Here is a 25,009-nt window from a genome sequence, read left to right as displayed (position 1 = left end):
TACATGATTATGTATGTTGCCCATAATAATCTTTTCATCTCAGCTTGTAATATCGAGAGGCTTTGGTTACATGCATTTGATCTTTAAGACTTCACTCTATATCATTAACATTGTCATCATCGATCCATAGAGATTCTTTATTAAGTGGTGCAAAATTCACGATATGTTTTTTGGACGTAAGACTAAGTATATCGATTGGGGATGAAGCGGCTTTGATCATCAATTAATTTTGAATTTAACATTCGTCTGTCGCTTACGCTTTCTTTAGAGTATCGGAACTTCTAAGTCTCATATATATGAATGATCACCTGAAGGCAACCGAGCTTAGAAGTAATCGTCAGCATTCTTTCTTTTCTTTTTGAGGCATTAATCCTCAGCATTCTTGAAACCGATCTAGACGCTCAAGTTTGTTTGTGTCTATGATAAGATTCAAAGAGACAAAATAGATCAAATCATCTAGTTATCAGTGCTACCACTTGAATTTAGGACGTTTACATAACTCATTTGGCTACTCGGAATGGCCCTCTTTTCTTAACCACCAGACTTGCATCATAAGCCATTACTATTAAGATATTAGGATATTTCGTTAAACCAAACACACTTGTACCAATAACGGTTCGTTGGAGTCTTGCGTGTGAGACAATGAGGTAGCATATAGACAACACAAGAAAGAAAACTTGCCATTCTCTTTTGGAAGTATTAACTTTTGTTCATATAATAATATGCAAAAAAAAAGGTAATCGAGTTGTTGAAATGGATAAGGCTCTGTAAGCTCATGCAATCCTAGTGGAATGCATGAAAAATGAGCAATAGTATTTTACTATTTTTATATTAAAGATGGCTAAAGATGAGTTATGGTGTATTGAGTGTGTGTGCCAACGAGAACACTTCCACCTTTTCCTAAAGTCAACCTTTTTAATTATATATATGTCATTTACAATGAATCCAGATTGTTCTGAAAAAACTATTGGTGTCTCCTGTAATATAGAGATTTTTCAATGAATTTGAGAAAGTAAGAAGTCATGAACATTAGGGGATATATATGCCTTTCGTTGAATGTGTTTGCAATTGAAAATATGTATCTGCCCAAAGGCCAAAGCTTCAAGGAAACGGTGAAAGTTAAAAGTGTTTCTATGATTAAGCAACTGATGATACTCTCTTCAAATTCGAATCAGATACATTGGATCAAATCTAACCTAATCATGAATCCTAGTAACTCTACAACGGTGATGTGAATATCGTGTTGAAAAGAAAACTAATCATATAAATTTAACAATACGCGGATAAAATTACATACAAATCCAGCTAGCTTAACCAATATGAAATAGTAGCAATTACAATATCATTTGGTCAGTTGGGCGAATTATGGCAATATGTAACTTATCAACGTTATCATTGATGTTAAAAAAAGAAGGTATACCGTATACGTAACTTATCATTGATAAGCTTGTTTGATTTCTTGTGTGATACTGATAGTTACTAATTGTTACCAAACCTTTTTACCATAAAACGTTTTATATGGTTTTTCTTGACTTCGATGCATGAGATCATTTTGTCATCAACATAGAGTCATCCTTTCATCACCACCTCACCATTAACCTTTTGGACATTAAGTGGGATACTTAGACCTACTTTTCTTTAGGCATCGAAATTCGAATGTGTGACTACTTTTCAGTTCTATCTTTTGATTTAAAAATCAAGATAGCAAAGTGTTTTCTGTCAAGAATATGTTGAACTCCCCCCTTTTACAAAAAATGAATATGTTGACCTTTCAAAACAGACTTACATCTAGGCATCTACATTTTTAAAGCAATATATTTTAAATCAGATTAACAATGTTGAATTAATAGTTTTTAGTTAGTCAATACATTATTATAATTACTGAAAATATTGGTTTAAGAACTGTCTATAACTAAAAGAACTGTGTATAACTAAAATACTGTGGCACATCTGGACAGCGAGAAACAATCTGGTTTTCAATGACAAGCAACTCTCTTCTGAAAATACTCTGTCCAAAGTCATCCTAGCGGCAAGAGAATGGGGATCTGCTCAACAAAAGATTGCCCCAATGAAGAGTCCGACGGCGCAAAAGCTCACGCCAAATGCGGGTTGCGTCCTAGTTAAAACTGATGCTGCCTGGAAAGAATCTTTAAACATTGCAGGTCTGGGATGGACAGTGGAAAATCAGAGTGGAACCGCTCAATTCTCAGCTCCTGCTCACTATGTGAAAACAGCTTTGGCTGCGGAGGCTCTGGCTCTACGAGAAGCCATCTGGAAATGCCGGGAACTAGGACATGCGAGGATCAGGTGTGAATCGGACTCGGCAGTTCTAATCAAGGCAATCAAGGCGAAAACCTCTCTAGCTGGTCTCTATGGGGTCTTGGCTGATATCCTATCTTTATCTTCTTGTTTTGAGTTTATCTTTTTTTAGCTGGATTACTCGTGGGAAAAACATTGAAACTGATATACTAGCAAAACAGAGTTTGTCTGTTGAACTGACTTTATTATCTCCACCTACTTTGATCTGAAGATTTAATACAATTGTGTTTCAAAAAAAAAAAAAAAACTAAAAGACAAGTTATGAAACAACAAATTGCTTTTTCGAACTTATAAATTAAATCAGAAAAAGCTGACTTTAGACGACTTTGGTTATTTTAATCTTTTAACTAATGAAAGGCATCACATATATAGAGGACCGAAATTAAAGTCAACCTCAATGAACCTGGTCAAGAAATACCAGACTTTGATTAGTGTGTACTGTGTAGAAAGTAAACGCCAGCTTTGGTTAGAGACCCCAGAAAAGTCTTATGGTTTCGCATTTGAATGTAAACTCCGTTGTGGTTTTGGTAAACACAAAAATAATATTAAAATACTATGAAAATAATAGGTAAATGTTAGACCAACTAAAATAATTTGACTTAGCATAAAGTCCAATTCATTATGGAGAGTGGTTTCCGTACTTAAATTCCTCACCAGAAGGCAGAAAACATATCAACCCGACGACGACTTTCCCCTGTGTTATACCACCACCAGTAACCACTTACCATCACCTAACCTTTCAAAACTTAAAAATCTCAAAAGATTACAAGTACGGTAAATTATCATATAATTATTTCTATAAACCTTAGAAGTTATACACATACTAATTACATGGAGCTTCCAAATTGTCTAGTACCTTTACATCTATTTATTTACTTCTATTATTAAGTTAACAGAGAATACATATATATCTTTATCATTTATTTTTACTTCTTAGAACAATTTGTATATCTGAACATAATCAAAGGTTAACTGCATCATCTACTCGTCCATTTTGTAACTCGCTATTATAGTTGTTAATAGGTTAACTGCATCATCTGCTCCTCCATTTTTAACAACTATTTGGTCTCTTGTCTAGAAAATCAACACTATACCCACCAACATAATGTTAATTTCTAAACACAAACCGTAATGTTGTTTAGTAGAGTATGAAATCATCTTGTAGTTGCATTTCTAAAATTATAATCTACTTGGCTATGTAAAGAGAGCTCAATGTGGAACCAAATCATGCAACAAATGAGTAGTCAATAAGCGATGACAAGTCATAAATGTTGACATAATCGCCTATGTTTTTTTGGGCAATCTCGCCTATGTTCTAAACACATATACAGAACATTTTTACTATCTACAAAATTGCAAGTCTAGCGTTCGGTGTAACTATCAAATGGTATCGATTTAGATATACTAACTTGTATAATCATTGTAATGTGATTAAAGATATGATTCTTAGTATTATCGTCAAGAATTTTGTCATCTTTGTGTACAAACCCATCTTCAAGATGATCATAATAAAGAATTATATTATCCTCATGAAAGAGGTCATTAGAGTAAAAATAAAAAATGTTGTTCTCGGAAGAAGAATATTCCAAGAACAAGCTGTCTTCTTGATCCCAGATCCAATTCTCAAAGCCTCCCACCTCGTCCTCCTCCAATGACGTTGCTTCAACGCAATCCACATCTTCGTCATCGTCTTCATTACGTTTCTCTATCTCTCCGTTGCCTCTAACTTCAATCCAACCATCCTCCGCCGTAGTTTCGCCGGGATTCTCATCGCCGACGAGTTTCCTGATTCGGTCAGTCGCTGAAGACTCCCATAAACTCGAAGAGTCCGCTTGAATGAACTGACTTCTCGAGGTTTCACATGAATCCCAGAAACCTTGATCCAACACAGTACTAGGAGAATAATTCTTCAGACAACAACCAAACTGAGTTTGAGATTGGTCTTCTTCCTCCAAAAACGGATGTTGAAGCAACTCTTCAACATCCCATCTCTGTTTCGGATCTCTTACCAGACACTTCCTCAAAAAGTCTCTACCTTTCTCCGACAAAACCTCCGGAATCTTCGGCGACTCTCCGGTGAACCCTATCTTGTAAATCGCTGCAACGACGTCGTTTAGCTCCGGCCAAGGACTCGACCCCGTAGCCATCTCTATCACCACACACCCCAAAGCCCACACATCAGCCGGAAACCCCTGCTCTTCACCACGCGCCACCTCCGGTGACATAAACGCCGGTGTACCGGAAAACTCCAAACTCCCGTTTCCCGCCATTTTACCGCAGCCCAAATCGGCGATCTTCGCTGTTTCCTCTCCGATCATAACATTCTCGCTCTTCAAATCGCAATGAACGATTCCTCGATCGTGAAGATACAACAACCCTTTCAGAATCTGTCGCGTGTAGGATCTAATCTCCGGCTCCGGCAACTTCCCGCCGGAGTTCTTGATCAGATCGTGAATACTCCCGCCGGGAATGTATTCCATCAAGAGGTTATACATCAGTTTGTTATTCTCCGTCGTCTTATTAAACCCAATGTACTTGACTACGTAAGGAGAATTCAAACTCGACAAGATCGTTTGTTCTCTCTGCAAAAACGCCGATGAGGAAAGCTCAGCTGATTTGACGGCGAAGAACTCACCGGAGTTTGTGATTGCTAGTGAGACGGTGGCGGTTGATCCCCGGCCTATGATTGGTCCTCTTATCCAGTTTTGTTCCGCCATTGGAGCAGAGCAAGAAAAAACAGAGGAGATGGATAGAGAAGGAAACTTGTAGAGAGAGAGAGAGACTATTTAAATGTTTAAGCAAAGAGTTATGATGTGATTGTTTATATATACACACTCACACAACTCATGTATGGTATTCGTATGTATGTGTGAATGTATATGACTTTGGCATGGGGTTTTAGTTCGTGTCTTAATTCGAAGTCTGAACAGCGATTAGTTACATTTTTTTTTTTAATTTTTATTCTTATCCTCCAATTATTAAGCACCAAAACTTTACCTTATCTTCCACTTTTAATTTTAGATTATTGTTATCTTAGATCTGATACAGCCGTTTAAGTTTGAAATCTCATGTTAAAAAGGAATAAAATATGACTTGATCATTGGTATAATCAGTTCTCCCATTAAGGAACCATGACTTTATCATGTTCTTGAATATATTAGCAGGCATTACATAACAAAGATCCAAATCACGTTCCATTTATTTACGTTGGTCTTTTGATTATTAGTTGTCTATTTTCACGTCAAAGAAAAGTCATGAAGAAATGTTAAACTGTTTTTGGTTGGTAGAATGGCACATAATTCAAGCACAAATGTACAAAATGAAAAAATAAATTGAAATGGATAATTGCCCATCAAAGTTTATATCAGTTAATATCCATCATGTATTAAATACAAACTTTTAATGTTGTAAAATTTGTGATAAGATTTTATGATTGATAATTTTGGTAAATATGTTATTGGGAAAAGTAACAAAAAGATAAGAGCATCTGCATTGGTCATAGTCTCTCGTAAAAAAACTTATATAATATTGATATAACTTCTTTTACAATTAAATTATAAACATAAATAAAAAGAAATCAATGATAAGAAGACACATATTACAAAAGTCTCTCATGTTTTATTTTTGGTCCATGTACCAGAGACCCTTCTCTCCTACTCTCTTATTTTTCTCTCCCTCTCTCCTCTCTCTTCTATTTATTTGATTATTAAAATGTTCAGAGACTACCTTTGATGTTGATGCTCTAAGAATGTCAATATTTTAGATACGTGGCATATGCATTGCATTTAGGTACTTTTTTTTAACGCTGATTTATTATGACATTGTAACTATGAGAGAAATTACAAAGACGATTCGATAACCGACAATACTAACTGCCTTATGAGATTTACACCTAACTGCATCACCTGAGCTGTCTTATGAAAATCCACTTCTGACCAGATTTACTTGCACCATGTTGAAGATTTCTTATACGTTTTCTTCTGTAGTCTGTATTAATAAATCGCTCTCTACGGGATTTGAAACCTGGATTTTTTGAAATCTGCAAGAAATTGCATAGTCTGGAATTCAAATCCCAGACCTGGGTGTAGAAACCTTTAAACCTTAACCACTAGGATACGGTGCTTCCACACATTTAGGTACTCTTAAGATCAAGTGATTTATGACATTTGTTTGCTTAATAGACTATATACTTTTTAGGAAGTAATCTTTTAGTAAATTCAAACAATATTCATTAAATTAATTACTATTAATAACAGATTCATGAAATATAGATAACCCCTTTCCATAATCTCGTATTTTATAGAGTGGAAAATAATGATACATGTTGGTCATATCATATGCCTGTCATTTTATGCATTATGTGATAGCTCTTAATGGATACTCTCTCTGTTTCAAAAAAAAATTTGTTGCAAAAAAATATATGTTTTACATTTTCAATGCATAAATTAATTGCAAATTATAAATTTCAAAAAACATAATGGTGTTTATAAAGATTTTATTGGTCAAAAGTTATGGGAAATAGTTGATAACGGAAAATAATGCATTGGAAACTAAAATTTGATATGTTTTGTTAATAAGTGTAAAAGACCTAAAACATACATATTTCTGAAACGGAGGGAGTACATTATTACACATCCAAATACTGATTGAATTAAATCACTTTTAACATTGTTCTTATCGCTTTTCGACATATAACAAAACCATGGTTAATATCAATAAAGATAAGATGTTTGGTGTAATTTCTCATTCATGTAATATGTTAGTTTATTACATGATTTGATATCAATAAAGATAAGATGTTATTAAAAACAAAAACATAACCAAAGTTAATATAGCATTTCAAAAATAATAATGGACTTTATAACTTTTTTTACTAATGTGGAAGCATCATATATTAGTGGTTAAAGTTTAAAGGTTCTACGTCTATGTTTGAGGTTCGAATTCGAGGCTATGTAATTTTTTGCACATTGTACATTATAGGAGGTTCAGATTTCAATTTTCGAAAAAATCAATTTATTAAATAATTATGCAGACTATGGAAGAAAAACTTACAATGAATATCCAACATGATGCAAGTAAATCCGGTCAGACGTGGATTTTTATAGGATGGTTCAAGTGATATAGTTAGATATATATCGTCATAAAACATATAATATTGTCGGTTGTCGAATATATAATTGTTTTTTTATAATTGTAATATCATAATAAATGAGCGTAAATTTTTTTTCTTATTACCAACCTATATACACACATTTTTACTCAAAAAAAAAACGTATATCATACATACAATACGTTGTGTCCCTTTTATTTATTTTTCAATCATTTTGTGTGCAGAGGGAACTGGGGAAGTAAACGCGGCGGAGAAAGATTGGATGATGATGACAGCTTTGACGATATCGCCAGAGTGGACGGCGCCGTAACTTTGATCCACCAATAAGATGGTAACAAAAGAACAACGAAATTTTAATTATTTTAAGACAACAAGAATTTAAAAGATGCGGCCATGTGGCGGAAGCGCAAGCTAATTGTGGCCCTGTTCTAAAACTCGGCCGCCTAGGCGTTACGTGTCACTTTTCCGCCTCGATTTATGCCAAATCGGTTTAAAAAATCGGATATCCGATTTTTTTCCGCCTAGACCGCCTAAATGACTGCCTAGCCGCCTAAATGACCGCCTAATAGATTAGGCGGCCGTCTAATCTATTTTTTTATTTATTTTTTATTTTATTTTTTTATTTTTTTTTATTTTTTTTATTTTTAATAATATTTTTATTTATTTATTTGATCTAAAATTTTATAAATATCATTTATATTCATAATTTTGATGAAAATTACACTATATTAAGTTTATATATTCTATTTGTGTGTTTTATACAATCTTAAACATGAAAATGTATTAATGTTATACACAATAAAGATTAACATGTTTTATAACATAGTAAATCATCTAAAAATTCCGCCCCGCATAATTTCCGATTAATCCCCGATTTTCTCTTTAGGCGCTAGGCCCAACCCGACCGCCCGACTAGCGCCTAGCGCGTTCTCGAATAGGGATTGTGGGTATTAGCCGCGGTGGGGGTTGGGGAAGGTATCAATCTGATGATTACTTGTTGGGGGCGTTTATCCATGTCTCAATTCTACTAATTTTTATACCGAACATCAAAAGTTAAACTCGAACATAAAGCTTAGAGAAATATTGTCAATAAAACCTTGTCTCATTGTGATTTTTATTTTAAAATTTACATACATACATTCTCACATATCCACACAAGAATTTACATTAAATATTTTTCACCAGATTTTGTCAAAATATTTGTTTTAGGATTTTAAAAGTTTGCAAAGGAATTTTGGATGATAAATTATAAAAAATAATAACTAACAGTACTAGCTAGCAACATCAAATTTGTTTTGCAATTTTTTCAAAGAACTTGTTCAGTATATATTCTTCAATGGTAAATTAACTGTTACAAACTCAGTTCTCAGCCATTGCAATTTTTACTGGTTAATTTAATTAATTTTTCTTTCTTTTTTGTTCCGAATTTTGTTCCGAATTAATCACAATAATGACTATGGTTATTCTTGATTAGGGGCCTCAACCGTTCAGATGTAATCTCATCTTAAAAATGGTTTAATTGCTGCTATAAAGCTTAAATGGCGGCAATAACAGTGTGAAAGCACTGAAATGCGAAAATGCAGCTGCATTGTGTGAAATGTCTTTAATTGGAATGCAAGCTGGGGGTTATGTAAGAAGATTCTATAAGGAAAAAGGTTCTAAAAGAAAGAAGAAGGTGTTGGGCAATTTATTCGCATCTCTACTTTGCTTAGAGAATACAGTTGGATTCAGATCGTTTGTTTTCCTCTTTTTATTTAAACATCTAGATTGTAATTAAAATTTTAAATTGAGCTTGAGATCTTTATTAATAATTGCAAACTTTTTTTTTGGCTTTAGGGGAATGGACGGCTAAAACAAACGCGTCATACATGTTATTGGTATCTAAAGAAAGCGTGAAGTGAAAAGTGAGATGTAAAATCACGTTATGTTTTTTTAGCGTGACTAGCAAGGTTTCTTCATGAGACGTTCTTTTGTTTTATGCTATTGTCTTACATATTCCACTTCTATTGTTAGTTTGGTGCATGTTTTTTCCGTTGCAATTTTCTTGGAACTTAAAGGTAGGGTTTGCGAAAAACTATTACTACGTCAACATCAACTTTTAAAAAGGATGGTAAGAGTTTGATTATCGAAAACAAACGATTATTGCACATATCAAATACAAACAACCCGTTTAACCATTTTGTTTCTTCCATTTTCTTAGAAAGTACTTGTTCTGATCGCTTTCTTGAACTGTAATTCCAATTTGCCTACCACAAAAAACCCATCCGGGATGTTTTAGATACATATTTGTTTTTGATTGATTTGAAGGTAAACTCTTAAACCAAAGATTCTTTAGCACTCATGACATGTTGAGAACTATGCTAAGGGTGGACACTGATATTTCCTGTAAATAAATAAAGAAAAGATTATGCAATTGAAAAAAGGATCCAACATAGCACCAACCAATGAAATTCAAGACGATAAAATTATTAAAAAAAAAAAAGGTTTCACAAAAAAGATTCGAACAAAAAGTGAGGTTTGCCTTTTCAATCGAGAAGAGGGGCTAAGTAAAGGTCCATCACTCCATCCAATAAGGGTAAGCTTCAAGTAATGCCACTATGACAATGACACATGAACAAATAAATAAATAAAACGTCTCTTGGTAGAGTTTCTTTGTTACGTCAACAAAAAGTGAGAACTCACTCTTAACTTCATCCCTACTTCCAAGCATCTCAAGAGACTGTCCTTTACACAAAGGCATCGCCTCCTTTTGTGCTTCTAGATGCTCATCGACCATTGTCGACCCGATACTAGTAGATACCAAAAAAGTAGTCAATGAATTAAAAAGAGAACTTACAAGGTATCGTCAGCTAACATGGTGATGGCACGAATTTGGCTCTTAATTCATCCCAATTTGAGTTGGTTTCTTTTGCACGTACGGTATGTTATATTCAGGAGTAGCTTTGCTATCAGACTTATACTTTGGAAAACTCTCCTCTTCCACTGTTTCTCATCTTTCTTTAAATGTTTACCAGGCTTGTGTCGATAAATCATCGTCTGAAGAGTCAACGTGCTTGTGTCTACTCTATATATGTCGGTGATGCTCATCATCAGATGAATCACGATGCTTATCATGCTTCCTGGATCCGTGCATTGTTCTTAAAATAATCAATATTATTGCATTTGATAAGATCCCTAACTGGGGATTCCTTATGTCTCTTATGGCAGCTTCAAGAATAGCAGGAGCAATATTCACATCTACAGTGACCTTCATTTTCTGTTCGACGGGCTTGAATGGTTCCTTTTGTATCTCCATCTTTGGTTTGTCACTAACCGTTTTTAAGTTCTCTCTCTTGGCAGAATCATCTGTTAAGACACTCGCAAAAGCAGTTTTATCATCTTTTACAGCATTGCCCATCTTCTCTTGTGTCATGTCTTCCTTTTTTGGTAATATCACCTTTGTCACATGATTCAGATTGAATCAGCCATTGTATATATTGTTAGCGGTGACTCAACTCCAGTTACATCTTCGTGGGTACCCAACTCTATCTCCTAGGTTATTAACTTCTTTTGTGTGTGCGAAGATTGAGAGAGTTGAGAACTTGAGAGTATGTATACATACATTTAACTGAGTTTTTAAATTGCATTGCTGAAGCAGTATACACAATCTTCTCATCAAAGAACTAGGAATCCTTTTTTGTTTGTCAACAAAAATATTGTTCGTTACCTTCGTATATGCAGCAAGTAGACTCTCTTTTCATACCTACCCAATGAATACATATATTCAAGCACGTGACGTTTTCGCAATCAACTTGCACATCAAATTCCTTTAAGCCTCCAGGATAGAGAGATAGCAAAGACCAATCACCACAGTTACCGTATCCAACCTAAGCCTTACGTTTCTCTTGGCAATTCTTGTAATGACAGAAACACATCACTTTATGCATTCTAAACTAGAGTCCAGACTCATAATTCCTAGAGTTTTTGAGGAGCAGCAGCTTTCTTGTTGGGTTGAGAGTAGTCCCAAACATGAATGCATGAGTCCTCTATTGTTGAAACGATGTGCTTACCGTCTGGTGTGAACAAAGCAGCAGTTGGGCTCTGTGTTGTCTTTAGACTTGAAGCAGCAAGAAAACAACAAAGCCAATATCAAATGAGCTCACAAAAGCATTCACCTCAGCACTGATGGTAGAATAATAAAATCTAGTTGGAACCTTTCTTAATTAAGCTTGCAGAATGTATCCACTCCACTAATTACACTCATGGAACCTATAACTGCACCATTAGCATCTGGGCAATAACACAAAGATGTAACAATCTCTCTTCTATCTAAATAGTCAACAACTCTGAAAGGGGAGACATTCCATATACGGACTTTCCCATCAATTGATCCGTTATAAAGTGATTATTATCCACATGATTTGATTGAATGCTACACAAGTCACCGTTAGGAGAAAGACGAAAGAACATTAGACACATACCAAAAGCAGCAGCAGCAGCAGCAGGGAAGAAGACAGGTAAAGAAGTTAAAGAAACTAAAACTCTTATGAAAGATATTTAATTTTCAAATTTGTTTATACTTGTTTAACAGCTTAAGTTTATTTTCTTGGTGATAAAAACTTTCATCTTTCTTTAAGCTTTTTTTTTGGATTTTTAAATAAAATAATCTCAAGTTATTATATTTTATAATAATTAGTTGTTAAATTTAGTAAGATAAATGTTGAATAAATAGTATTTGACCTATTTGATAATGTAAATATTATAGAATTTTTTTTTTGATTTAAGAATTGAAAGGATTAATAATTGTTATGAATTAATTAGTAATCTAAACAATAAAAAAATAAAAGATTTGAAAGGATTTATGTAGTAAAATATGAAAAATATAAATTAAAACATATATTATTTCGTGCTAGAATAATCAGATCTCTATTAAACTAATCAAATTTGCAAGTAACAACCAAGCTAAATTTAATTTAAAAAATCATAGTTAAAAATCATTGGCATTCTTGCAATATACTCCTACCATGTAACTCCAAAATTATTTTCATATAATATTTATGTTTGAAAAATATATAATATTTTCATATAATATTAATGTTTTCAGAAAGATACTATTATTTTTTGATTTTATATGATTACTATATTATGCACCTAATACATACGACATAATACAGATAAGACAAGTAGTAATATATATATATGAGATCTCTGGTTAGAACAGGCTACCTACATCACACAATGTTTTCACGAGTTTTAGTATCAAATACTTTATATAGCATACTTTCCCCTCTTTTCAATATCTCACAACACAACACAATTTCTGTCCCACCCCACCCCCATCCCTTCTCCAAGTCTCTGATCAATCTCTCAAGCTCTAATTAAGTTACCAAGCACACTCATATTTCATTATAAAATGGCACAGTTCATGAAGCTACTCGTGACCATTGCATTAACATTCGCAGTAACAACCGCCATCATCACCACAACAACTACCATAACCAACCCCACGACCGAGAAATTTGCTCCCAAAGATCCTTTCAAGGACCTTACGTCCCCAGAAGGGGTTAAGATCAGACCGAGTCGGTTCCTGGCTCAAAAAGACGTCGAGGGTCAAGAACCTAAAGCCCGTAACCGAAATGCAGCTGAACGTTGCAACAAAGATTCAGAGATCTGCTGTAGCACCGGAGCAAACTCTACGATGGCTTGTTGCAACAGCAAATGTATGGATTTATCAACTGACAAGAAAAACTGCGGTGCGTGTAATAAAAAATGCAAGTTTGGGGAAACATGTTGTGGCGGTGATAGAGTTTGGATATCTCTAACTCCTCAATCAAACCAGAATACAAGATAGAACAATGAATACAAGATAGCTTTGCAGATTCCGATCACAATCACCTTCTCATGGCGAAGATGACTGATCACGACGATCTCATGGCGACCGTGCCGAGACTCATGGCGTCTACGAACAACAACATACAAAGCATGAAACTCCTCTGCATCCAAAGCTTCCTCTTTATACTCTCCATCTTCACGCAGCTGCCTCCATCTCACTAACGGCAAAGCTTCTGAACCAGTTAGAAGGTCTCCTTCACTCTGATTCCTTGTCCCAGTCAGCTTCCTCACTTGCCACGTCAGCAGATAGAATAGGTATCTATCAGGCGGTCAGTGCGTTAACATGAGTTACGATAAACGCCACTGCGGTGAGTGTTACCATTGTTGTCAACCCGGCGGGTACTGCGTCTACGGTCTTTATAACTACGCGTGATGATTCAATCATTCATTCACGTCATGGAAATGTTTCACATCATGCGTATATATAAAAAGATCATTTTCTACTTTTTAATGTCTACGAATAAAATGGATATCCTCGTTTCCAGTACAACTGCTGTCTATATAGGAAGTTTATTAAGAGTCTGTATAATATACACTCCAAATAAGCATGAATAACGTTTTTTATAAATATAAATACAAAAGACTATTTTCCTTAGCCCGTCTCGAGACCTTGCAGATATGCATGAAAGTTTTATGATTTGTGAAAATAATAGTCGACAAAAATATAAGAGAAATACTTATAATTTGATTTTTTTTTTTTTTTTGAGTGAGAGATGCGTAGGCTCAATAGTGAAATACGACTCCGTCTTTAATGCTAACTAATCATAAAGATATATTTGAATGTTTTGACTCCTAGCTAAGAATCAAGAAATCATGTGTTTTTAATGTTTTCCGGTGGTTCAAACTTGGGCTAATTTGAAGATTGGTTCCAACCTAAAAATATTCCCTTGCTTTCGGTTTATTTTAATATTAGTATTACCTCGACCAGTTAATTTTACTATTCCAAGTTTTTGACATTAAACTTTAATAACTATCAACATATCAAAATAAATTACTATTTCGGTCATATATTTTCACATCTTTGCCGAAAACTCAAACAATATAAATAGTTCTTTCCAGCGCGAATCGAACTTGGATAGCGGAAGTTTTGGTAACATATTTTCTAAACCTAGATAACACATTGGCACATAAAAATTACTACATTATATAAAAGTATAGATCTCATAGAACATGTTTAATATCTAAATGTATGTAAAATATGATTAAAATCATTTAAATGACTATTTACCTTCACACACGTTTTCATATCCGAATTATATATCTAAAGAAAATTTTATAGGTAGACGTATGATCTGATAGAATCTGATAGAAATTTCATATCCGAATTATGTATCTCAAATTACAAAATAGAAGTATTATCTGATAGAATCTTCAACTTAAACTTATGCGGAAGGAATAATAGAGAACCTCTCTTTAAGAGAAGAATGCATTAGAATAAAGATCTTTTCAGATTCAAAACTCAAGTCAAAATAAAGAAGATGAATCAATAGAGAAGAGTAGAGAAACAAATTGAATGAATGTAATATATAAGATGAAACCGCTAATTGTTGGGAAAATACTTCTGTCATTATTACTGTCGACCAGAAGGTCCATATATATACAAGGTATTAGACCGTCATAAAGTCATGTTTATCCTAACAAGATAAGGATAAGAATAAACACTATGTTACAGATATACATGGAATATATACTAGATAAACACATAGTCTTTGGTTGTCTTTATCATGTCCCGGATTGGGCCTGCAGGAAACCAAGGACAGGAAAAAGAGTACAACACATGAACTCCCCCAGATGAATGCATCACTGTAGTAGACGCATTCCCATCTGGTATCCGAGTCTTCTTGAACGTTGAAGTTGCCTATGACTTGGTGAAGATGATCAGCTGGATTCTCCTTGAATGAACTTGTAAGTCTTGGATGAACTGATGGTGCTTCAAAGGGAGCTCGGATGGACTTTATAATCTGCAATAAAACTTTACTTGCAGGTCCTTTTTCATGTCCCACGGATTCTCTTTGGTTATATGTCTTTCCCAAAACGTGGACATTCAATATATATTGAGTCATAGACCCAGAACACATACGAACAACTTTACTTCATATCTTTCGTTCATTTGGACTTATATCTCTTCGTATGTGTCAATGGGTTTATCCATAACCAATCATTCTTTATTTTCTTTTGTCGATCCATGTTGAGCTATAGACCTTGTCTATATTCGTTCATAATCATGAGTGTCTAAGGTCATACCATCAATAAGTATAGATCTCATAGAACATGTTTAATATCTAAATGTATGTAAAATATGATTAAAATCATTTAAATGACTATTTACCTTCACACACGTTTTCATATCCGAATTATATATCTAAAGAAAATTTTATAGGTAGACGTATGATCTGATAGAATCTGATAGAAATTTCATATCCGAATTATGTATCTCAAATTACAAAATAGAAGTATTATCTGATAGAATCTTCAACTTAAACTTATGCAGAAGGAATAATAGAGAACCTCTCTTTAAGAGAAGAATGCATTAGAATAAAGATCTTTTCAGATTCAAAACTCAAGTCAAAATAAAGAAGATGAATCAATAGAGAAGAGTAGAGAAACAAATTGAATGAATGTAATATATAAGATGAAACCGTTAATATTAGAATTGCGGAATTCTAGAACGTGTCGTGGAGATAGTTTGAGAAAAATAAAGATTTTATTTATAGTTTTCTTTTTTTGCTAAAAGATTTTATTTATAGTTACGGGAACATTTAAAATCAAAGAAACGTGATACAGTCAAATTTTGATTGTTCAGATGATTGTATTTTTAGTTATATAAAAGATCCGAAAAAGAATCAATTGCTATAAATATATAATCACTATTCAGTATAAGAGAGTTGTAAATAATATTTACATTGAAACTTTTCAAATAACCTTAATATCTTTATGAGATTGTCACAATGATCTATTAAACAACCCAATCTTTTTTTTATATAGAACCGTTGTTGTTACTGGTACGAAGAGAAAAGTTATGGTTAGCTAGTGTTGGTAGTACAGTGGTGTTTGAGAGAATAAACTCAATACGGTGAACTCTGGTTCGAACTTCACTGGCCACACGGATATGGACTACTGTTTTCGGCTCATTTGAATATCCAGGAGGGGATCTATCTGTGGGCTGCACCTCACCCGGGGTTAGGTATGTGTCTTTAATAGACACGGGTTTAATCTTTTTTCATTTACAAAAAAAAAGAAGTTATGGTTAAATATAGGGTTTTCTGCAAAAAAAACCCTCAATGTGGTTTCTTTTTGCAAATTAATCCGCGAACTCAAAAATCTATGGGTCAACCGTCCAAGTGCCAGTCAAACCGAAATATAACCCTCGGCCGTATATTTATGTATTTGATTGTGTATAATTTTAACATTTTTCAATACTACGTCGTGTTGATACTTTTTTTAAATGAAAATAAATTGTAGAACACATGGTTCGAACTTGGAATCTCAAACACAATATGCATGCTATATAACCATTTCAGCCAACAGATCAATTTGTTCAGTTATCAAACGTAATTATACATATTTCTAAATTCATTCGGAAATGACTTTGATTCTTCTTCTTCTTCTTCCCTTGGACATGGGAGCTTGCGTAATGAATGTGGGGTGATCCATCAGAAGGCAGCATATATTTCTTCTTTTCTATCGTCATGGGAGTACATCATATCTTTCTTCTTTGCTCTGGCCACCAAAACACTAAAAAAAGAGTGATGGAGATGAGCCGGAAACGAGCCGGAAACGAGAATCTCATTTCGATTGTTGTTCAAAACTTGTGAGATAATAGCTATAAGTAAAGAAAATCGAAAAAAATAAATGCTTGAGTAACAATCAAAAGATCACCTCACATTCATTACGCAAGCTCCCATGTCCAAGGGAAGAAGAAGAAACAACGTCATTTTCGAATGAATTTAGAAATATGTATAATTGCGTTTGTTAATTGAAAAAAAAAATATTTTTGTGGCTAAAATGGTTATAGAGCATGCATATTGTGTTGGAGGTTCCAGGTTCCAAGTTCCAACCCTGTGTTCTACAAATTTTTTTTCATTAAAAAAATTACCAAAACGACGTAGTATTGAAAAATGTCAAAATTATGCACAGTCAAATATATATATACACGGTCGGGGGTTATATTGTGGTTTGACTGGCACTTGGAGGGTTGACCCGTGGATTTTTGAGTTCGCAGATTAATTTGCAAAAAAAACATATTGAGGATTTTTTTGCTGAAAAATCCTTAAATATAGTTAACATAATACAGTGAGATTGTTTGCTCAAAAAAATGGTGAGATTGTCAGAAGTAAAGCAGTTATTGTGAAAATGGGAACAATTTTATCTAAAAACGTTTTTTTCTGAAATAAATATAGAAAAATATCTTTTAAAAAATTAAATGACATATGTCAATCATAGATTTGTCAAATGACTTATGTTTACTATTATTTTAGTTTGATTTTATATGATTACTATATTATGCGCCTAATACATACGCATAATTAGATAAGACAAGTAGTAATATATATGAAATCTCTTGTTTGGACAGACAGCGTATACTAGATCAAACATTGTTTTCACGAGTTTTTCTGATATATTATAACATATACTGCAACTAATAATTATTAATTAGTGTATTTCAAACTATCAATCATTAGATATTAAAGAATTGAATGTATAGACACTAAAGAATTACTGTAAGGAAGCTGGCATGTGTCAATGCAACAGAAAGATCAGAGCCGACCCTTAATCAATTACCTCATTACAAGTAGAGCTATAGGAAATTTACTATATATTGGCCCTAAAGAAATATTTATTTGTTGTCAGCCCTGAAACACATGTCATCAGCTTCTATTATCACCCACATAGCCGGGTTTAAATCAAATTTTTAGTATTTTCACAGATGTTTTAAAACAATGGCTGAACAAAGTTTTCTTGCTTCAAAACCGAAAAATATCAGGCCCGGCCTTGAGAAAGATATCAGTCAATCGATCCTTCTTTAGAAGGAGAGTATTATTAGTTTATTTTCATTTTAGTTGATTACTATATTTTGTACCTAAGACATGCACATTGTTTTCACGAGTTTCACTATATTCATGTTTGAACAGCCAACCCACATCACAATGTTTTCACGAGTTTCAGTATCAATTACTTTTTTTTTTATAACCTTAGTGATCCAAAATGCTTTGTAAACCCAAGGATTAATCACTACGAAGCCCGCATGATCCGCGTTTTCTTACCAGTTAAGGCACTCTGGGTGGCTAAGGAGAATAGAACCCAGAACGGTACTCACAGCTGTTAATACTTTACCACTAGGTCAAGACCACTTGGTTAATATAAAATACTTTAATAGGATATATTATAACTAATAGTTATTAATTAGTGTATTTCAAACTATCAATCAATATTAAACTATTTTATCGCAAAGGAAGTTTGCCGAGGGTCAGTAGCTAATGCAACATTAAAAAAAATCAATCAATCAATCCAAAATGGGAGATTTCATGATTTTATCTTCATTTCAGTTGATAATTATTTTCTTAGTTTCATAAAAAGTGTCATTTTAACATTTTATATATATATATATATATATATTTATAATTAAAATGATTTAAAACATTTACACGAAAAAACGATTTAAAATTTTAAAGGAAAAGATAAAAGTGAAATATTATCTAACTACTTGGTATTGTATAGGTGAGTGTGTTACAAACTAAAGCAACAGATATGTATCCTTTTGGAAGGAGAGTTTAATTTGTTTATTTCATTCAGTTGATTACCATATTATGCATCTAATACATGCGCATTGTATATAGTAATAAACTGAAATGTAAGTAAAATCATGAAACTTCCCTCCCGAGAAAAAAAATCGATCCACATTTCACGCGTCAACTCTTCAAGGTGAGCAAATTAAACAAGTATATGCATGTAAATGCGCATAATATAGTAATCAACAGAAATAAAATAATGAAATTCCATTTCCAAAAAGATCGATGTATTGAAACCTTTCTTAACATTTCTCACCACATTTCCCACGTCAACTTGTCTCGAACACAACTATAAAACCGAGTCCACCCTCTCTTCAATTTCTCACAACACAACACAACACCATTTCTTTTCCCTAACCTTCTCCAAATCTTTGATTTATCTCTCAAGCTCTAATTAAGTTACCAAACACACTCATATTTCATTAGAAAATGGCACAGTTCATGAAGCTACTCGTGACAATTGCATTAACATTCGCATTTACAACCGCGATCATCACCACAATAACTACCAGAACCAACCCCACGACCGGAAGATTTGCTCCCAAAGATCCTTTCAAGGACCTTACACCCTCAGAAGGGGTTAAGATCAGACCGAGTCGGTTCCTGGCTCAAAAAGACGTCGAGCGTCAAGAACTTAAACCCCGTAACCGAAATGCAGCTGATCGTTGCAACAAAGATTCAGATACCTGCAGTATCACCGGAGCAAACTCTACAATGGCTTGTTGCAGCAATAAGTGTGTCGATTTATCAACCGACAAGAAAAACTGCGGTGCGTGTAACAAAAAATGCAAGTTCACGGCAACATGTTGTGGCGGTCAGTGCGTTAACTTGGCTTACGATAAACGCCACTGCGGTGAGTGTTTCCATCGTTGTCAACGAGGCGTGTACTGCGTCTACGGTCTTTGTAACTACGCGTGATGCTTCAATTATTCATTCACGTCATGCCGCCAACGTTTCTCATCATAGCTATACAAAAAATGTCATTTTCTACTTTGTTTCTTACACGTTTCCAGTGCCCCTGCTGTTTCTTATAAGTTTATTATATCAGTGTTTTGTTTTTTATTACACTCCAAATAATATTATGAATAATGTTTTTATAAGTATAAATCCATGAATAAAATAACAGACTCTTTCCCTTATCCCGTCTCGAGACATGACAGATATACATCAAAGTTATATGATTTGTAAAAATAATAGCCGACAAAAACATAAGAGAAATACTAATAATTTGAAAACTTTACAAGTCATAAAATTTCTTAGGTGAAGAAATTTACAAGTGTAATTTCAACACAAGTGTAATACACGTAAAAAATAATGTGGAGCTCATAGTGTAAAATTTTATCAGACATTCTTCAATTTGTCTTTTATACCCACACAAACATACGTTACTCAACATAAATGGTTACCGAGACTCCCAATAGATACGGTAAAACATGTCCAATCTCGAAAAGGTAAACAAATCAAAATTTGAGCTGAAAACATAATATTTATATAGAACGTGCCCTCCCTTGCAGACATCGATCGCCCGAACCAAGGCGAGTAGTAATATGAAATCTCTTGTTTGATCAGCCTATAATGTGGCTCAGTATACTGTGGCAGTGTGGCTATACATCACACATTTTTTGTAACATATTTATAAAATAGTAATATTTATATCCCTTAACATGGGCTTTCTTGAAGCTTACCTTAAAAATGTCTAATTGTAAACTGAAATTATTATTATTTATTTAATCTTACTTTAAAAACTTCTCCTTGTATGTTATATAGATAACTAAACATACAATAATTAGTAGTTAGCATTTTCTGTTACTTGTGTATTGTATAGAAAATAATAATTGTAAAGCAAAAATCTAATACATCACACATTGTTTTCACGAGTTTGAGTATCAGATAGTTTATAATATATATATATATATATACTACAACTAATAGTTACTAGTTAGCGTGATTCAAACTATGAAGCAAAATTAAATTATTAACGTAAAGGAAGTTTTTGCATGGCTTAATAGTTAAATGCAGCAGAAAGATATATATCATTCCATTATACATCGATCTTCTTTTGGAAGAGGAGCTTTCTTATTTTATTTTCATTTCACTTAATTATTATATTATGCACCTAATACATGCGCATAATATAGATAAGGTAAGTAGTAATATGAAATATCTGGTTTGAACAGCCTACCTACATCACACATTGTTTTCACGAGTTTCAATATCATATACTTTATGACATGTACTACAACTAATAATTGGTGTGTTTCAAACTATCAGTCAATAAATAGTACATTTTTTAACGTAAGAAAAGTTTGCGCGTGGCTTACTAGTTAATGTAACAGGAATATATCAATCATCGAGCCTTTTTAAGAAGAGAAGTTTTGTTCTATTATTTTCATTTCAGTTGATTACTATATTATTATATTATTTTCAATTCAGTTGTTTACTATATTATGAACCTAGCTAATACATGAGCATAATATATTAATCAACTAAAACGAAAGTAAAATAATGAAACTCCCCTACCGGAAAAAGAAAAGTCGAACAACATTTCATGAGTCAGCACCTCAAAGTAAGCAAATTAAATTAGTATGTGCATGTACATGTACATGTGTATAATATACTAATATAGTAAGCAACTGAAATAATAAAATAAGGAAAATTTTCTTCCCAAAAGATGGGGATCAATCGACTGAAACCTTTATTTCTTTACGTTTTTCACCACATTGATCACAACTATAGAACAAGTCCACGCTCTCTTCAATTTCTCACAAGACAAATACATTTATCTCCCTCCAAATCTCTTATCTCTTTACATTCACGTTTACAAGAAAAGAAGGATACAAAAGAAGAACTATCTCTTTATCTCTCAAGACCTTAGAGATACACATAAAAATTATATGATTTGTAAAAATATAATAGAAATACTTATAATTTGACAATTACGTAATTTTCGAATTCTCAGGAAAAATTGCCACAAATATTACATTCATAGTACCACTTTATATGTTTACATTAACCATTTTTACCCTTACTTTGAATGAAAGATAAAAGATATTTATACTTCTATGATTAACTAATTTAGATTTAAGGTTTAGAGTTGAGGGATGGAGTACAGTTTTTAGAATGTGAAATTTATGATTCTGATAAATATATAAATAACTACTTAAAAATATATATTAAAAAAATTTAGAAATAGTTTCAAACATAATTTTTGATTTTAAAAAATAATTAAAAAAATCAAAAAAATTTATAAAAATTTATAAAAAAATTCGAATTTGAAAAAGTATAATTCGAAAACATAAAAAAATATTTTTTTATTTAAATAATTATCTATATATATATATAACAAGAATATAAGAATCTTTTGTCACTTAATGAAAATTGTATTTTGAAAATATCACTTTAATGGTGGTAAAAATAAATAATGATACGATAGAAATGATAAACATGAAATTTTCCTAATTCTCAGCTGGTTCGGTCATCGACCATCTTTTCAAAACCACAATATGTGTTTCCTTTTGTGAAATTTGTTTTCTCCTCCTCCGAAACTTCAGTCTGCATTTGAGAGCAAATCCTGCATTTGAGACCTAACCTCCTATCCGAGGGTTAGGTCTGTGTCTTTAATAGATCCGAGTTTAACCATTTTAAGTTACAAAAAAAACAATCATGGGGTAATACGGGATAAATCATATAAGAGCATGTTTATAGGTAAAACCCACTTAAGGGTTCTTAGTGAATTTTTAACTCTTAAAAATGAGATAAGAAATTTTGTTAAGAGACACTTAGTTATAATGGTTTAATGGTAGTATCTTAATAAAAGTTATTAACAATAAAAAAGTATTAAACTTATTTTTAAACATAAAATTTTACAAGACAAGAAAATAATACAAGAGCAATAAAATCAGTTAGCGTGATACGAGAATACAAAACAAAAAAGAATACAAGAGCAACTGGTACTCCGTGACCTCTCTCGCCAAGAACAAAGCAATGACCTCACCTCTCTCAACACCAACAACTCTTCCATTCTATCCAAATTCCATCTGCTTCAAAGAAAACGCAACAAGTTTAAACAATGACACCAAGCGTTAATAAAGGCAATGCTGTGTTGTGAAGAAACAATGACACCAAGCGTTAATAAAACCAACTAAGTATGATACAGGCAATGCTGTTTCCAGAGAGTAATTGACATTAATTAGACAAACAAACAAACAAACAAAAGTAGATGTTCAAACTGCTATAAGATAGTATGAAAATTATACTTACCACCAAACCATCGAAGCTCTCTTTCGAGGTTATTACTGCCGCATCAATTCAAACAAGAAATCAGAAGCAGTGATTCGAGTATTAATTTTTGTTCTGGTTCTGCTATGAAAAACTATATACAAAAACTATATAGAAATATAGAAGCTGAATGAAGATTACAAAGTGTACCTGTACATTTGGAGCCAGTGACTAGCAATATCTAAGGCATGCAGTGAGAGGAAAACCAAGCTTGTTGGGACAAGCAATATCTAAAGTTTTCCTGTGGATGTGATTCCGAAGTAGAGATCATACAACAACACACATCAGTAAGGAGTTCAAAAGAAAAAAAACAATCAACTTTGCCAACAGAGACAGATTCAAAACGAAATTCAAATCTTAATAAATCAGATTGATAATCAGAAACAAGTTGATGATCAAAAACATAAACAATAGAAACGAAACAATCAATCTTACACTTTAAGATAAAAGATCGCATAAAGAGCAGTGTCTTCACTCCCTAGCTCTATCACGGAAGCGTTATATCTCATCAGAGACACAGACAAAGCCTCGACGGCAAAATGCGTAGGACGGGAAAGGAGCTCCTTTGTAAAGGAGGATGTCTGATAACCGAAGCGAGAGAACATCCGGACATCATTAGAATAGACTCTCATGTCGTGTAAGAAGCAGAGATCGGCGTCACTGTGATGGGATGAGACTTGTTCAAGCAAGAATATACATCGATCGGGATAGATCTATGTCGTCGTCGAGGAGAAAAAAAAAAAAAAAAAAGAGATGGAATCACCGAGGCACCTCTCCACCTATCCACCTCTCCTCTGCTTGTGACACGTACAACCTAAGCGACGTATCTTGGTTCTCTTAATCAAGGGACGTCTCTTCTGATTTTTTCTTTTTTTCTTTTTCTTTTAATTGTAAATAACCTAAGAAACATACTTAAGAAACACCGGTAAACATGCTCTAAGACCACCATTATCCCAGATTCTTAGTAGGGTTTTTAAAGAAAATTAGGCATTTAATTAAATGGAAACAAAATTAAATTCATATAACCGATCCTTAATTCATGGTTTTTGCAACCGATCACAAAGGAGATCCTTACCACACGTGTCAGCATATTGTGTTTTTGATTTTTTTTCTTTTTTCTTTCTTTTTTCTTCTTATCGTCTTCGTCTCTCTCATCTGCGAAATAAATTCATCATCACCAAATCACCTCCATGTTTAGACAAGCTTCTCGCCTCTTCTACGACGGATCGCCGCCGGATCCTCGAAATCGGCGACGGCTCGTGCCTTTTCAACGGAAGTTCCGTCGGCAGACGTTTGTGGAGTCTTGGAAGAAAGTCGCACCGAACATAGAACCACCCCAGACTCCTTCTTCCTTCATGAAGCCTCATCCGTCGACTGCCTCTTCGATTCTGACGAAGCTCACCGTCAATTTCGTCTTCGATTCCGATGGAGGTTAAGGATTAGGAAACATAGTTAGAAACTCCCAATAAGTCTCAAAATCTTTGGATTTCTTAATTAAATTTCTTGATTCACTTTTATTATTAAACAACTCATTAAGAAACCTAAATGGAGTTATAGGGTTAATGATGCTCTAAGTGGATGGTCTTTGAGCTCTCGTGTTCAACACAAGGATTGTTTAATATTCCCTTCGTTCTAAAATAGT

At 33.4% G+C, this 25,009-nt stretch overlaps 3 protein-coding genes and 1 long non-coding RNA gene across 4 annotated transcripts; 2 read left to right on the top strand and 2 right to left on the bottom strand.

Annotated features, from left to right (window-relative positions):
- Positions 1-3,680: 3,680 nt before the first annotated feature.
- On the bottom strand, positions 3,681-5,144 carry LOC106329779 (mitogen-activated protein kinase kinase kinase ANP1-like). The gene has a single exon (XM_013768420.1). The coding sequence runs from the start codon at positions 5,034-5,036 to the stop codon at positions 3,681-3,683; it is 1,356 nt and encodes a 451-aa protein (XP_013623874.1). The 5' UTR covers positions 5,037-5,144.
- A 7,677-nt stretch (positions 5,145-12,821) lies between these two features.
- Positions 12,822-13,673, top strand: LOC106334139 (stigma-specific STIG1-like protein 2). The gene is made up of 2 exons (XM_013772475.1): positions 12,822-13,203; positions 13,567-13,673. The coding sequence occupies exons 1-2, from the start codon at positions 12,822-12,824 to the stop codon at positions 13,671-13,673; spliced, it is 489 nt and encodes a 162-aa protein (XP_013627929.1).
- A 5,758-nt stretch (positions 13,674-19,431) lies between these two features.
- Positions 19,432-20,096, top strand: LOC106334043 (stigma-specific STIG1-like protein 2). Its single transcript, XM_013772407.1, has one exon. The coding sequence runs from the start codon at positions 19,519-19,521 to the stop codon at positions 20,005-20,007; it is 489 nt and encodes a 162-aa protein (XP_013627861.1). The 5' UTR covers positions 19,432-19,518; the 3' UTR covers positions 20,008-20,096.
- Positions 20,097-22,909: 2,813 nt separating this feature from the next.
- LOC106332339 lies at positions 22,910-24,105 on the bottom strand. Its single transcript, XR_001268054.1, has 4 exons — positions 23,803-24,105; positions 23,518-23,608; positions 23,350-23,384; positions 22,910-23,126 (listed from the first exon to the last, which is right to left on the bottom strand). It is a non-coding gene; the product is annotated as an uncharacterized LOC106332339 (long non-coding RNA).
- Between the last annotated feature and the right edge of the window lie 904 nt (positions 24,106-25,009).

The sequence above is a fragment of the Brassica oleracea genome, chromosome C3 (genome assembly GCF_000695525.1).
Source record: "Brassica oleracea var. oleracea cultivar TO1000 chromosome C3, BOL, whole genome shotgun sequence".
Lineage (NCBI taxonomy): Eukaryota > Viridiplantae > Streptophyta > Magnoliopsida > Brassicales > Brassicaceae > Brassica > Brassica oleracea.
Note: the sequence above shows the minus strand (reverse complement) of the source record. Positions and strands in the feature narration are given on the sequence as shown.

Coding starts and splice junctions, on each gene's coding strand:
- LOC106329779 (XM_013768420.1), bottom strand. CDS start 5,036: ATGGCGGAACAAAACTGGATAAGAGGACCAATCATAGGCCGGGGATCA.
- LOC106334139 (XM_013772475.1), top strand. CDS start 12,822: ATGGCACAGTTCATGAAGCTACTCGTGACCATTGCATTAACATTCGCA. Junction 13,204..13,566: donor GTTTGGGGAAACATGTTGTG/GCGGTGATAGAG, acceptor GGTATCTATCAG/GCGGTCAGTGCGTTAACATG.
- LOC106334043 (XM_013772407.1), top strand. CDS start 19,519: ATGGCACAGTTCATGAAGCTACTCGTGACAATTGCATTAACATTCGCA.